Source organism: Postia placenta (genome assembly GCF_002117355.1).
Source record: "Postia placenta MAD-698-R-SB12 unplaced genomic scaffold POSPLAscaffold_12, whole genome shotgun sequence".
NCBI lineage: Eukaryota > Fungi > Basidiomycota > Agaricomycetes > Polyporales > Adustoporiaceae > Rhodonia > Rhodonia placenta.
In genome coordinates this window covers 462,595-475,057 of record NW_020169843.1, presented here as the reverse complement: position 1 = coordinate 475,057, position 12,463 = coordinate 462,595, and the positions used below count along the sequence as shown (strand labels likewise).

The following is a 12,463-nucleotide window of genomic DNA, read 5'->3' as shown; positions in this document are numbered from 1 at the left end:
CCGTCTGGGATTGTTTTCAGAGCATCGAATTCGGTATCCGAGTCGTATCCGTCCTCGCTGACCTCAGTGGCGTCAGTGTCCATCAATACCCAGCTGAAGCCGTCACACAACAACGGCATCTCGTCTGCAACCCCTTCCACAGGCACCGCACAAGAAGCACCAAAACAATCTGCGGCAATATACATTAAGGATCCAGCTCACATAAAGTCACCACAGCTACCCCTCGGAGAAAACGTCGCGGTCGCAACCGGCGTCACTGCGCCATAGTACCTGCCGCCCTGCCTGTTCCGGATTCCCTTTCTTCCTTCTCTGCTCAGGTGCGACACAACAAGAGAAGAAGACACAGCGTCCCCATGGTGTATACAAGTCTACGCATCCCCTTACAATACACATCACCTCTTGGTTGGTTTATTCATCATTCTCTTCGACTTGACAGGTAATTTACGCTGGCCTGAGCGGACTGACTGCGCTCGATGGTCGTGTTGGACGACCGCTTTTCTCTCGGGTGCATGCGGTCTCCTCTCCCTGTTGGCAGCGTCCTGCTCGAAGGTCCTTACTATGTTGTATCCGTTCGCAAGAAACCGTAGCTGATCTGTATTGTACCTCGTAAATCTATGATCATCTTGCCGTTATGGACAGTTTCTAGAACGAGTGCGGTGTGAACCACAGACTATTGAGCGGACGTACGTCCAGCCCGGTACGATAGAGTGAGTCTACTCGAACAGGTAATGGTCATTAACAAGATCATAAATGCGAATACAGCTACAGCTCTAGAATGTCTAATAACACAGTCCCAAGGTGAATACGCAAGGCAGGACGGGGCGAACGCAGCAGCCGTTCGTAAGCGGCGCCGTCCTAGTAAGATACAAGTCTCGGTGGAAACAAGCACTGTGCCGATCAAGGTATAGGGAACGCGGGGATGCAAGCACAGTCCATTCACCGAGTCGGAAGCGAGTTCATGCAAGAAACAACCCGTCCAGCGCGGACGCGTTAAATTAGTACGTCGCCCGCCCGCCCGTCGCAGCGCGCCGCAACGCCCACCGGCGGATGAAGTACGTCGCCGCGACCACCGCCGCAACGCCGAGGATGACGCCGACAGCAATGCCCCCCTTTGCGCCGCCCGACAGGCCGTGGCTCGCGGTCGCGGGCTGCGACTGCGCGGTGCCCGGGTTCGCCGGGTTGCCGCCGAACGGCCAGTAGTCGCCGCCGTCGGGCGGGAGGATGCACGTGAGGCTGTCGCCGTCCGAGACGTTCTGGAAGTCGATCTGCTCGGTCGAGAGCGCGACGGAGCTCTGGTCGACGACGAACGCGGCGGGGGCCGGCACCGCGTCGTCCGCGGTGCAGTTGGGCCCGCGCGCGCCGATGAAGGACGTGTTGCCGAAGAGCGCGTTGCCCTCGACGGTGAAGTTGCGCGCGGAGGACATCGCCATGGCGTACCCGAACGCGCCCGTGAGCAGGTTGTTCAGCACCGTGCCCGAGTCGCTGACGTTGCTGCCGTACTCGTCGCCGAACCAGGTGCGGGGCCCGATGGCAATGCCGATCCTGGCGGCGACGGAGGTGAGCACATGCACTTGGAGCAGCGGACGGTGGAGAGCACGTACTTGATGATCACATCGTTTGTGTTCGTACCGTCTTTCTCGCCCGGCAGCTCGCTGCTCGTCGCGAATCCGCCCCGGATGGTGTTGTTCCGAACAACGGTGTTTGTGTAGTTGCCCTTCCACGGCTCGTAGTCCACCATGTTGATGCCACCGAGGAGCGTATTCTGTATGCGGTGGCTCAGCATCGCTTTTTCCCGAGTTTGACGAACTCAGCGCTACGTACGTTCTCAATCCAGATCGTGTTGTTCTCAACCAATGTCCCCGGTGAGCCAAAAAGCACGATGCCGCCGTCCTAGCGACACGCTTCGTCAGAACAGCTCCAACACGATGCGCTTAGCACTCCTCTTACCGTGGGGTTGTTGATCATGTTGTTTCGCACCAAACTATTCATACAGCTCATGCTAACGCCGTCCGACCACTGCTGGAACGCGTCGTTCCCGCAGGGTCCGATGTCGTTGTTCTGCACGGTGTTGTTGCTGCATTTGAAGGTGCCCTCGGCAATGTGCAGGCACGACCAGCCGCGCGGGTCGAAGGAATGCACGTACTCAATGAGCTGACCGGAGTTGTCGCCGCCCATTTCGATGTTCGCACCGCCATTGATGATGCTCCCGGAGCCACGAGAGCCATCGATCTACGCGCCGTTACACGACTTGTACGCGAGGACTTGGGAGTTGCACGTACCTGCACGTTGCGCAGCTTGATGCCGTCGCAGTCAGCGCACGCGCCGGTGACGGCCGTCGTCTGCCCTGTGTTGTTGAAGATGGTTCCATTCACTACTAGTATCGCGCGCTCGCTTCCTGTGGGGTAGCCCACGGTGGAGATCTCCTGGTCATGTGCGGTAAATTGGAGAGATGCTGTGAGATAGTATTCCGTGTTGGGGCATAATGGGAGGGTGTATCCAGGGCCAGAGGAGTTGAGTAGAGTGTTCAGTCGGTCAGTGACAGTATCCTGGGGGTCGGCAGGTTCACAGTCACTCCGGGTAAAGAGCTCGGGAGTTAGTCTGTCGAATTTCAGTTCGCCAAGTAACAGTACTTCATGAACGCGTAAATACCTAGGAAACAGAGATGTTTCGTGTGCTGCAAATCTCCGGTGGTGTAGGCCGCTATTTGAGAGTCTGACCGACGCGGCCATGGCGCAGGATAGAAGGGTGGTTGATATGTAAAGGAGTGGGAGGTGGAGGGAATGCATCTTGGTGTTGCCAGACAGGACAAGACGAACCGAGTCAAATAGAGAGCCAAGACAACAATACGGCGGGGTCAGGACGGGGTGGCAGGCGACAGAGCGCCGTTGGAAGAGAAGGGAGGACAATGGCCGTCGCGGCGGCGCGCGTTGTCGGGCATGTTCTCCTCGGCTAATCCTAATATTAGGCACATTCACTTGCCTTTCTGGGCATGCCATCACCACCGTCTACTCGACGCCGCTTGTCCATTGTACTCTCGTCGCCGTCTGTGCTTGCCAATATACTGCTCTTGCCACTTGACGTCTGTCCGAGTCGACGCCCGCATTCCGCCTCTCCTGCTCTGCCTGCGTCCGCGCTCTATCGGCCGCCGCACCGACAGGAGCCGATGACGATCTAACGCCCAGCATGCTTGGACGCGCCATGGCGTATCTCGTTTCACGCTACTGCTCCGAGCTAGCGAGCACCACATCACATACGCACCTTGACCCACTGCTGCGAACCCCTTTACTTATCTCTCCCAGCAGTGCCTGTAACATCTGCGTCAACCCTTGAGGGTTGCGGCTCTGATCCAGACCTCCCATATCGTCTGCGCAGATGCCGAGTGCGCTTTCCCCGATGGATCACTAGACATCGCTCAGCCGCACCAGATCCTCGTCGCAGTAGTATCCCTCGCAGAAAGCCAGCCGGGGAAGGGAGGGCAGTGCGCTCGCGAGACGGCCGGACGAATGCCCGCAATATCATCTGACGAAGTCGATGTATGCGTGCACCTGCCTCGTGTCCACCCTCGAGTCAGTGCCGTGAGCACACGACCAACAAGTGCCGGATGCACTGTGAGCAGCCGTCGGACGTCATGAAGAGCTATTTGAGCCCGCTAGTGTTCGGTACGCGTATTTCAGGTGTCCGAGTAGGGCCCCACTAGACAGGGTTCGGGCAAAAAGACGGACATGAGGTGCCTCGATGCTCGTTGTTATGGATTTGACATGATATACAAGCCGGTATGATGCCAGTCCACAAGTAAAGACACGAACTTGTCAGAAAAGGCGAGCCTCGTGAAGCTAATGATCGATCGTGTGTTCGATCTCAAGTATGCGTATCCGAAAACGGTAAACCACATTCCAAAACTGAACGCGGTGATCCGTCACGCCGCCCACTACACCGCTCCGTTTAGCCCTACTTTGCAGACCCTCCAGTCAAAGTACGTAGGAGATAGTACGTCGTGGACTCTGCTTCAAATATCCAAACAAATACCAATAACGATAGACTTCCCTGCAAAAACCTACGTAAAGGCTTGTTAGGTGGGGAATCCCGGAATGGTAATCTCCCCGTATCACATCATCAGGCTCTGCGAGGCAAACGAGGAAGCCCGACGGATCGTGATGCACTATACGGCGGAGCAACGAAGTCGCTGCGAGGGCAGGACGCCTCTGCCATGCGTTGCCGTAGCTTCTGCCCCACGTGCGCGGCAGGACTGTAATCTGCGAGGACACGTCTATCATTATTGGGATTGCTGGAATAGAAATGGAAACATTGATCAACACGAACGGCTGGCGTGTGTCTTGCCAAGTATCTGACGCTTTCGTCGTTCCGACCGACGAACAATTTACCTCACATCTTGTCACGTTGCGGAGCTGGCCACAAGCCGATTTCTCAGATGACAATAAATCGAGGAGTATGACTTTCCGATGAACGCTATTCACGCTCATCGCGAGACCCCAGGGCCGTGCACAGCATGGACCACCAACGCCGTCCACACAGACGCACCTGGACTCTTCGCAAGGTTACCACACGTATTACTCTGTGTTCACATCATGTTCATCCCAGACTCGTCAGGACGGATGCTGTGCCCCTTGCGCTTCGCAGCTGATCACTGCATGAAACCCTGATCTGGCCGACGAAGGCACTTTCATTTCCGCCCCGTTTGCCGTTACAGAGAAGCATGCACTACCGTGCCCGCCCAGACCACCGAGCCCCATACCTGCATCACGTCTGGCCGGGGTCCTGCCGCCTCATTCAGGCCGGCGGCTGCGACACTGTCCCCCATCCTCGACCAAACGGGCAAATGGCGTTCCGATCTTCATTGCAGCGTTGATCGCGCGACACACGTACGTGCGAATACGTCCGGCGACGTGATACGTCGAACGCCCTTCGCAGGTTCCCCGTGTTCGGCGTCCCACGGCACACGCACCGATTTGGCTCCCTGCGGGGCGCAGGCACGGGCTGTGCAGCCCAGGGCGATGCAATGAGGGGTCATCAGGCCCGTGTGCCATTCTTGCCTGCACCTCCGAACCTTATCGTGACAGATAGATACTATCGGACGCCCTTCAGCAGGAGCCAGGCAGGAGCAGTACGCGTATTTGCGTCCATCGGTCTCACTGAGGCAAGTAGTGTCCGCGGGGCGCCTGGGTCCATCAGCGGCCGCCATCTCGAACAGCTGTGTCTGTTGGGATGGTTAGGTTTGAGATGTGGGGCACTCATCGCTCAGCCACGGCGTAATGAACGGGTGACATACATCTTACGACATCTTAGCATCCGAGCGGACAGTTCATCCCAGAACTCTGGCTATGGGTGCAATTGAAGTGAATTTCGCTCGCAGCGCGTTTCCTCGATCTGGCGCGATCGAGAAAAGCTGGTCATCGCTGTGACAAACATTCCACACGTTACCGTTGCTGCGTGCGTCCGCGGAACCTCCAGGTATTGCTTCTCCGCGGGATTGACGGCAACCCAGGATTCAGTTCTCACCGTTATCTGGAGGGTGCATGACATATACGCTCACAGGCATGTGTCTCCCCGTTCTCACCTACATAGCCGAGCGAAGACTGTCATTTCGTGAGTGCGCCCTCTCAATAGGCGCACCAGGACGCTTGACACGGAGGAGCCAGTGCGGTGAGACCCCGCTTGTGTTCCGCCGGCATCGCTTACACGCGCTCCAGGAGTAAGCCTAGGGCCTGTCTGCGGGCACTAGCTCTGATTGGTCTTGGGCGGATCCGCGCCATTCTGCCCGCCAATGGCACTGACGACATGTCTCATTGTGAAGCACCGAGTATACGGATAGCGTTCATTTTCAGGCATTTGTTAGCGCACGATCCGAGGACTTGGGTGCGCCCCTTGCGACATCCCACATGTTGTCGCAGGACCCCATGTCACAACTATCATCCTGTCTGAAATCAGCCAATGAACAACCCTCGTAGCCAGGTCTGGATCATACCAGCAAAGCTCCTGGACAGTCGAAGATACACTCTGTGCTGTGAAGAGATTGATATGCAGCGACTTCCCGATTTGGCGGAGACTCCACAGAGGCGAAATGTTACACGTCCTTCATTGACATGGTCACCTAGCGACAGCACTGCAACGGTGCGCACTCAAGGTCCGTCTGGGAAGTGCAACGTATGAGATAGGATTTCCGACGAGCCAATCACATTCAATATACAGCAGCCTGGTCAACCACATAGAGCACGCACGTCAATCATAATCCCCATGTCTTCGTGATAGTAAGCTCTGGTCGCGACCGTAGCTCCTACGGTCGTCGGCACGGTCGTATCGACCGTTCTCACGTCTGTCGCCATAGGGCTTGGTGGGGGGCGTACGCGACCGCGATTCTCTTCCACGGACAGAGCGCCCCTCCCGCACGGGAGACCGATTACGTGACTGACTTCGTCTTCTCTCTGGACTGCTTCGCGACCTACGGTCATCTCGGTCCCTCATACGTTGCGGACTTCGGCTGCGCGACTTGCTATGTCTGCGCTCGGCTCTACCTCCTGCAGCACCCTCGAACGAATTCAGCAGCTCCTCCACTGCGCGCACGGCTTCTGACTTTCCCATAGCCTTGCGTAGCTTCTTGCGCTCTTTGCGCGCGCGTCGCTCCTCCGGCGTTTCGTCCTTGTGCTTCCCTTTTGCTTTGGACTTGCCCTTTTTGGCTTTTTTGGCCGCCGTCTCTTCCTTTCTCTTCGCGACGAGGTATTCATACATAGGGTCCTCCGGGTCGATAGCCGGCGCAGAGTCTTCCGACGACTCTGATACTGCGCCGTCGTCTGCGAAGTGCGTTGCAGTTAGCGATGTGGCCCGCGCACCAGAAGCCAGAGACTGACCGACAACTAGTTCTGGCTTTGCGTTGAGGCTCTGCTCCGCTCGGTCTTGCCATTCCCCATCCTCGCCTTTGGTTTTAGGCTGTTTATAATCCTTCACATGGTCAACCCGCATAGTTCGCTCGAGAACCTTGGCGCCGTTCAGATTATCGACTGCCAATATAGTTGAGCGCTGGTCTTCATACATGAGGAAGCCAAAACCCTTCGTCTTGCCCGTGTTTTTGTCACGAGGGAGATTGACATCCATGACCTCGCCATACCTATTGAGAATGGATGGTCGGCAGGGGGACCAATAGATTCGTTTAGAGTACTCACTGTGAGAAGATCGTAATCACATCACCCTCTGTCAATTCAGAATTGAGGCCTCCAATAAATATGTATGCAGAGTCTAGTCAATTGCTTCAGTACTTATTTGAGGACATTGATGAAGCTCGAGTACCTTTGTAATCGTCGTGCCAGGATCCGGCTGCTCCGAGCTCGAGTTCGCGCTCGTTGATCTTATTTATCTCGCGAACGACACTGGTGAACGCTCTTGAGCACTTTGTGGCACGATGAACCTAATGACTTACTTCATGGTGGCGATTGGAGGAAGTAAGAATCGCGAACGGCGCGTTACTGGCGTGTATGTACGATCACGTGCATCACCGATCACAAGCAGCACAAAAGTTTTGGTCCACAAGCCTGTCTTGTCGCCCACCGCATTCTGCACATCGGAGAGCTACCATGGCTTCGTTCTCGCTCCCACAGATTAATGACAACCCGGACGGCGGCTGGGGACCCTCGTCTTCGAATCTGCCGGCTCAATTCAAGTTCAAGGACATTCCCTATGCTCCATACTCAAAAACAGACAAACTCGGCCGCTTTGCTGACTGGAATGACGTCTCTGGCGACAATCGACAGAATGCAGGCGCGGCGGCTCAGCAGGGAAATGCTCGTGGGGGAGGCCCTGGTGGTCGTGGTAGGCGCGATGGCCAACAAGCGTTCGGCAGTGGGACTGCCAGTGCTTTCGCCTATTTCCATGCTGAGGACGAGTCAAGTTTCTCCCTCGTTGATACCAAAACCAGCGCTGCACGCCGGGGCGGCCCTCTCGGTAGGGGCCGTGGTATGGGCCGAGGGGGTGGGGCAAACAGAGGAGGCGCGCAAAGGGGTGGACGCGGCGGCTTCAATGGAGGACGTGGGGGTGGAGCCCAGCGAGGCGGAAGGAGAGGCTGGAGGGATTGGGAGAAGGTTGGTACTACTAGAAATCCTTTTCTTGTAAACGTTATTGAATGTCACTTAGAACAACCGTTCACGAGAAGCCTCAGTGGCCATTTCTCCTGACTGGGCTATGCTGGAGGAGATCGAGTTCCACAGACTTGCAAAGTTACGTCTTGAAGTGGACGATCCCGAAGATTTGTGAGTAGTGCAGTCATTGGACGCGGCTTCTGTTGCTCATTAGCGTTACGAAATTAGGGACGACTACGGTCGGCTGTATGCGTATGAGAAAACCTACGACCGTATCACCACGAAGTCCGAGAAGCCCCTGCAGATACTAGACCGCATCAAGTATAACACTACCACGTCTGACGATCCGGTCATACAAGAGGTAATTATTTCTGATGCAAGCTTACCAATGTTGCCAACTGACATTCTTTTTTGACAGTTGGCATCAAAGGACACTGCTACTGTGTACACGACAGACGTCATCCTCAGTGGTCTCATGTGTGCCCCCCGATCAGTCTACCCATGGGACATCGTTGTCGTACGCGAAGGCAACAAGCTTTTCTTCGATAAGCGCGACGGTGGCCCGTTCGACACCGTAACTGTCAACGAGAATGCTGCTGACCCCCCGCAAGATCCCCAAGCCGTCAATCCGAACAACCCTAATGAGAAGGTTGCTGTACCAGAGACACCTTCGATCAACACTGCAACGTCGCTTTCTCTCGAGGCAACTTACATTAATCAAAACTTCGCATTCCAAACTGTCATCGAGAATCCTCCTCCAGCAGCTGTCGAATTTTCGAAGCCCAACCCCTTCTATGGCCCAGAAGAGACGGAACCTCTTGCATCATGCGGGTACCGCTACCGTGTCTTTGACTTGGGTGTGACTGAAGACGAGGACATCAAGTTGTGTGTTCGAACTGAGGTCGATGGCTACACACCAGGACAGGATAACCCGCGCGCCGGTCAGGGTCTGGTGACGATCAGGGCACTCAACGAGTTCGACTCTCGTTCACCGGGCGCTGGTGGCGCGCCCGACTGGCGGACTAAGCTGGACTCTCAACGTGGAGCTGTTGTTGCCACGGAGATGAAGAACAACAGTTGCAAACTCGCTAAATGGACTGTGCAGAGCGTGCTCGCCGGTGCGGAACTGTTGAAGATTGGGTGAGTCTTCTCGCGTCAGCTATAGATAGTACCTGCGGCTGCATCCACTGCCTCGGATCGTCCTTCGATTCTAGGCCCTTGTTATCCGCTTAATTTGCGCAGCATGGTTTCTAATCACTGACTGAATCACTTGACCCCTCTTCTAGGTTCATCTCGCGCGTGAATCCGCGGGATAACACCCGTCATGTCATTCTGAGCACGACGTCGACGCGACCGATGGACTTCGCGGCGCAGCTAAATGTGTCCTTGGCAAACGGCTGGGGCATCGTGCGGACCGTCACGGACATGTGCATGAAGCAGCCGGAAGGCAAGTACGTCCTTGTCAAGGACCCCAACAAGGTGAGACTTCTCAGTCTAATTGCCGTACACGCCCTTGGCTTTCTCGCCGTATGCCATGTGAGGCGCCCCAATGTGGCGCACATGTACATACATCACATGAGGGGGAGGGGGGATCAAACACGCATTCATTTGTCTGGGGCATTTACTGACAACGTTTTGTTTACACTTTTAGCCGGTCCTGCGTTTGTACGCTGTTCCCGCTAACGCGTTCACCGGAGAAGACGATGAGGATGAGGGTGCTTTTGACGGCGAAGAGCCCGATTCAGTCGGCGCTGCTTAATGAAATATGTAGCATATCCTCGTCATATCTATGTATTCGTGTACTCTTCTTGCTAGAAAAGTATGTCCATGTTTTGAGCGCATGACGCCTGTATACCGGCGCAGTGCATTCAACGCCTACGCAGTGTAATGAGATCATATCCGAGGTACGTGATAATTCCTTTATTGGACGAGCTATCAGACCATTGTGGCGGCCTGGACAGTGCCGCATTGGATTTCTAGGAGATCACAACTCAGTTCCACGAGAGTCTCCACATGGCCTTCGCGGGTGTGTCCGGTGATGTCGCCTTGCCGAGAGGATCTCCTACCTCGCACGCTTGGGACCCGGAAGCAGATTTCAGGCACGTCAGCTACCAGGAGCATCACAGGATTTTCATCAATCACTTCGGAAGTACATTTAGTGTGGAGATTCCCTTACGATGTCGGCTCGGACTCGAGAAGAATCAGCTCGGACTCAGGACTCCCCCGTGCGCCACTGGGAAAGCCGAATTGACCGCCGAGCTAACTCGGGAGGAAGTTACTTTCCGTGTGTTTATGATACTGCAACTAATGACGTATAGTATTTTACGTGATTGAAAGGAGAGACATTGGCAGAACTCCCGAGACGACATATGCTATGCCACAGGTTGCATGATCATGTCTGTGAACTGAGCAGTACTGCGACCGCAGCTTCGATATTTGGGCTAAATGAAGATCAGCATGAGTAAACAGACCCACTCGCAAAGGGAAAAAGAGACGGTGGCGTTGGCGGGATGTGATGACAAAGACAGTACAAGACGAGCGAATGATCCGAAAGACTAGTTCAACGCGTAGTCGAGTAAGAAGGCACCACGCGGCATCGGGTCGCAGCACGAGAGGCTAGTAAAGGAGATTGCAACTCTCACCTTCGCTGGACAACGTCCGTAATAGCCTCCTGTCCGACGTCCGGGAACATCACCATCAAAGCCCGAATGTCGGACTGTCGGCGGTTTCCAGTCCGCTCTTGGGGGTGCATGCGGCTCCTCCGGAGGGGGGCAGTTGTCACTACATCGGCGTCCGACGTGCTTGGTTGATTGGCTCGATTGGAAAGGCGAGCGTCGGGGAAAACACGATTCGAACGCCTCATGATCCGGCCCTCCCCAAGTAGCAGTTGTAGGTAGGTCTCAGCGAATACTTGCAATCTGATGGTCACATTCTAAGCGAGCTATCATAATGTCCCAAAGGATAATGACCGACCGATGGGGAATGCGCCAGCTCTTGAGTTGCAGCATATCAGATCTGTATATGAATCCCGTGAGGAGTCCGATAAGAGTTGGCACAAGACTGGCGGGTAGCCATGATATGGCAAGCTAGTCAAATTTCAGTATCTGGGGCTAAAGGCGGCGGAGGTTATGGAAAAATTGGGCACGATTCGAAGACACTCCAGTGCTTTAAGTGTCATACAGACAGTCGTTGTGCCGCGGCGCAATAGATGGAAGTCATGGCCAAAACCCAGCCTCGTGCTTACCTGACCGGCAATAACATAGACCCATATTTTATCGCTGAAGACTGCGCCGAATACCTTCAGCTGGTATGCTTGCGGCACAAGTCGCACATATTGATACATGATGCTGAAGATGAGAGATATGGGGCCTGAGTGAAGGTTGTTGAACATGTTGCCAGTAACGCGGGAGATCTGGAAGATGAGGAGGCATAGAAAGGTGATGATCGTCGAGACCAACGTCGAGACAGCAAGGAAGGACTGCGATTGCATATGAAGACCAGTAAGCTCGCATCATTGCACCTCGACTCACTGCATATTTTACACTTCCAAATGAGCGTTCGATCTGCACGCCGACGTTGTATAGGAGCAGTTCAATCAGGAGCAAATCGCTGGAGTTCACACAGGCTAGATGGTACGTAAAAAGGCGCCAATACTTTTCAACTTGATGTCAGTACGAATGGATTACAGGAACAAGGCAAATCCGCCTACTTGATGATACCTCGACAGATGAGGGCTTAGCTGTAGGTTCGCGTAATGCTTGATATCGAAAATCCCCACGGCAATGCTTGTGAAAGCGATGCCCAGCATCAACCCTGGCGCCGCAATGTCTCAGAGACAGCCGCAAGGGCAATTCTCCGCACTTACCTTTAGTCACCGTCGCATTTTCAAACGCCATCCTCGAGAAGTGGCAAAGGTACACCCGCACACGAGCAAGCAAGGTCAGTCCGCCGTCTCCGACTGGCCTACACGCGTCACGGGTGTAACAACAGACGCCTACAACTGCCCAATATGGTTTACTAGGATCGGGCCGTCTTTATCTTCGACTAACTTGATCGTCTTCACCTCCTAAATAAGTAAACCTCTGCATGCGATTTTCTCTGGGTTTCGTATCCCCATCACATAGGAGCTGGCTGAATAACAAAGTGACTGAATACTGACAGGAGTCTAATAGCATTTGTTTCACAATTGGACCCACTTCGGTCCTCCGGGACTTGGCCGTGCTTTGTCATGCGGCAACCCCTAAACCACCTTGTGTGAGAACAGTCCTATCTCCTCGCAATAGCGGAGTCCCCGAGGTCTCATCCGTCGCCAACGGCGGCTCTTCTAGACTCATTACGCGTGGCTGCATCATAATGACCGAGGTGTCGCGGTTCTTCTC

At 54.8% G+C, this 12,463-nt stretch overlaps 4 protein-coding genes across 4 annotated transcripts; 1 reads left to right on the top strand and 3 right to left on the bottom strand.

Annotated features, from left to right (window-relative positions):
• Positions 1-995: 995 nt before the first annotated feature.
• On the bottom strand, positions 996-2,175 carry POSPLADRAFT_1048679 (hypothetical protein; the record flags this gene model as incomplete). Its single annotated transcript, XM_024479568.1, has 4 exons — positions 996-1,542; positions 1,602-1,762; positions 1,822-1,890; positions 1,948-2,175. 4 exons carry the CDS (start codon positions 2,173-2,175, stop codon positions 996-998), a joined length of 1,005 nt encoding a protein of 334 aa, XP_024336135.1.
• A 3,977-nt stretch (positions 2,176-6,152) lies between these two features.
• On the bottom strand, positions 6,153-7,443 carry POSPLADRAFT_1184060 (hypothetical protein). The gene is made up of 5 exons (XM_024489053.1): positions 7,430-7,443; positions 7,300-7,379; positions 7,176-7,248; positions 6,864-7,120; positions 6,153-6,806 (listed from the first exon to the last, which is right to left on the bottom strand). Exons 1-5 carry the CDS (start codon positions 7,432-7,434, stop codon positions 6,238-6,240), a joined length of 984 nt encoding a protein of 327 aa, XP_024336134.1. The 5' UTR covers positions 7,435-7,443; the 3' UTR covers positions 6,153-6,237.
• A 521-nt stretch (positions 7,444-7,964) lies between these two features.
• On the top strand, positions 7,965-9,843 carry POSPLADRAFT_1150732 (hypothetical protein; the record flags this gene model as incomplete). Its single annotated transcript, XM_024486451.1, has 6 exons — positions 7,965-8,087; positions 8,140-8,255; positions 8,313-8,445; positions 8,503-9,224; positions 9,371-9,563; positions 9,736-9,843. The coding sequence occupies 6 exons, from the start codon at positions 7,965-7,967 to the stop codon at positions 9,841-9,843; spliced, it is 1,395 nt and encodes a 464-aa protein (XP_024336133.1).
• An 879-nt stretch (positions 9,844-10,722) lies between these two features.
• On the bottom strand, positions 10,723-11,980 carry POSPLADRAFT_1150501 (hypothetical protein; the record flags this gene model as incomplete). Its single annotated transcript, XM_024486423.1, has 6 exons — positions 10,723-11,002; positions 11,058-11,170; positions 11,329-11,562; positions 11,615-11,737; positions 11,794-11,897; positions 11,950-11,980. 6 exons carry the CDS (start codon positions 11,978-11,980, stop codon positions 10,723-10,725), a joined length of 885 nt encoding a protein of 294 aa, XP_024336132.1.
• Between the last annotated feature and the right edge of the window lie 483 nt (positions 11,981-12,463).

Excerpts from the sequence above, each read along its gene's own strand:
- POSPLADRAFT_1184060 (XM_024489053.1), bottom strand. Across the intron at positions 7,249-7,299 it reads CTGGCACGACGATTACAAAG|ACTCTGCATACATATTTATT; the intron begins GTACTCGAGCTT and ends GCAATTGACTAG. Across the intron at positions 6,807-6,863 it reads AAAGCCAGAACTAGTTGTCG|ACGACGGCGCAGTATCAGAG; the intron begins GTCAGTCTCTGG and ends CGCACTTCGCAG.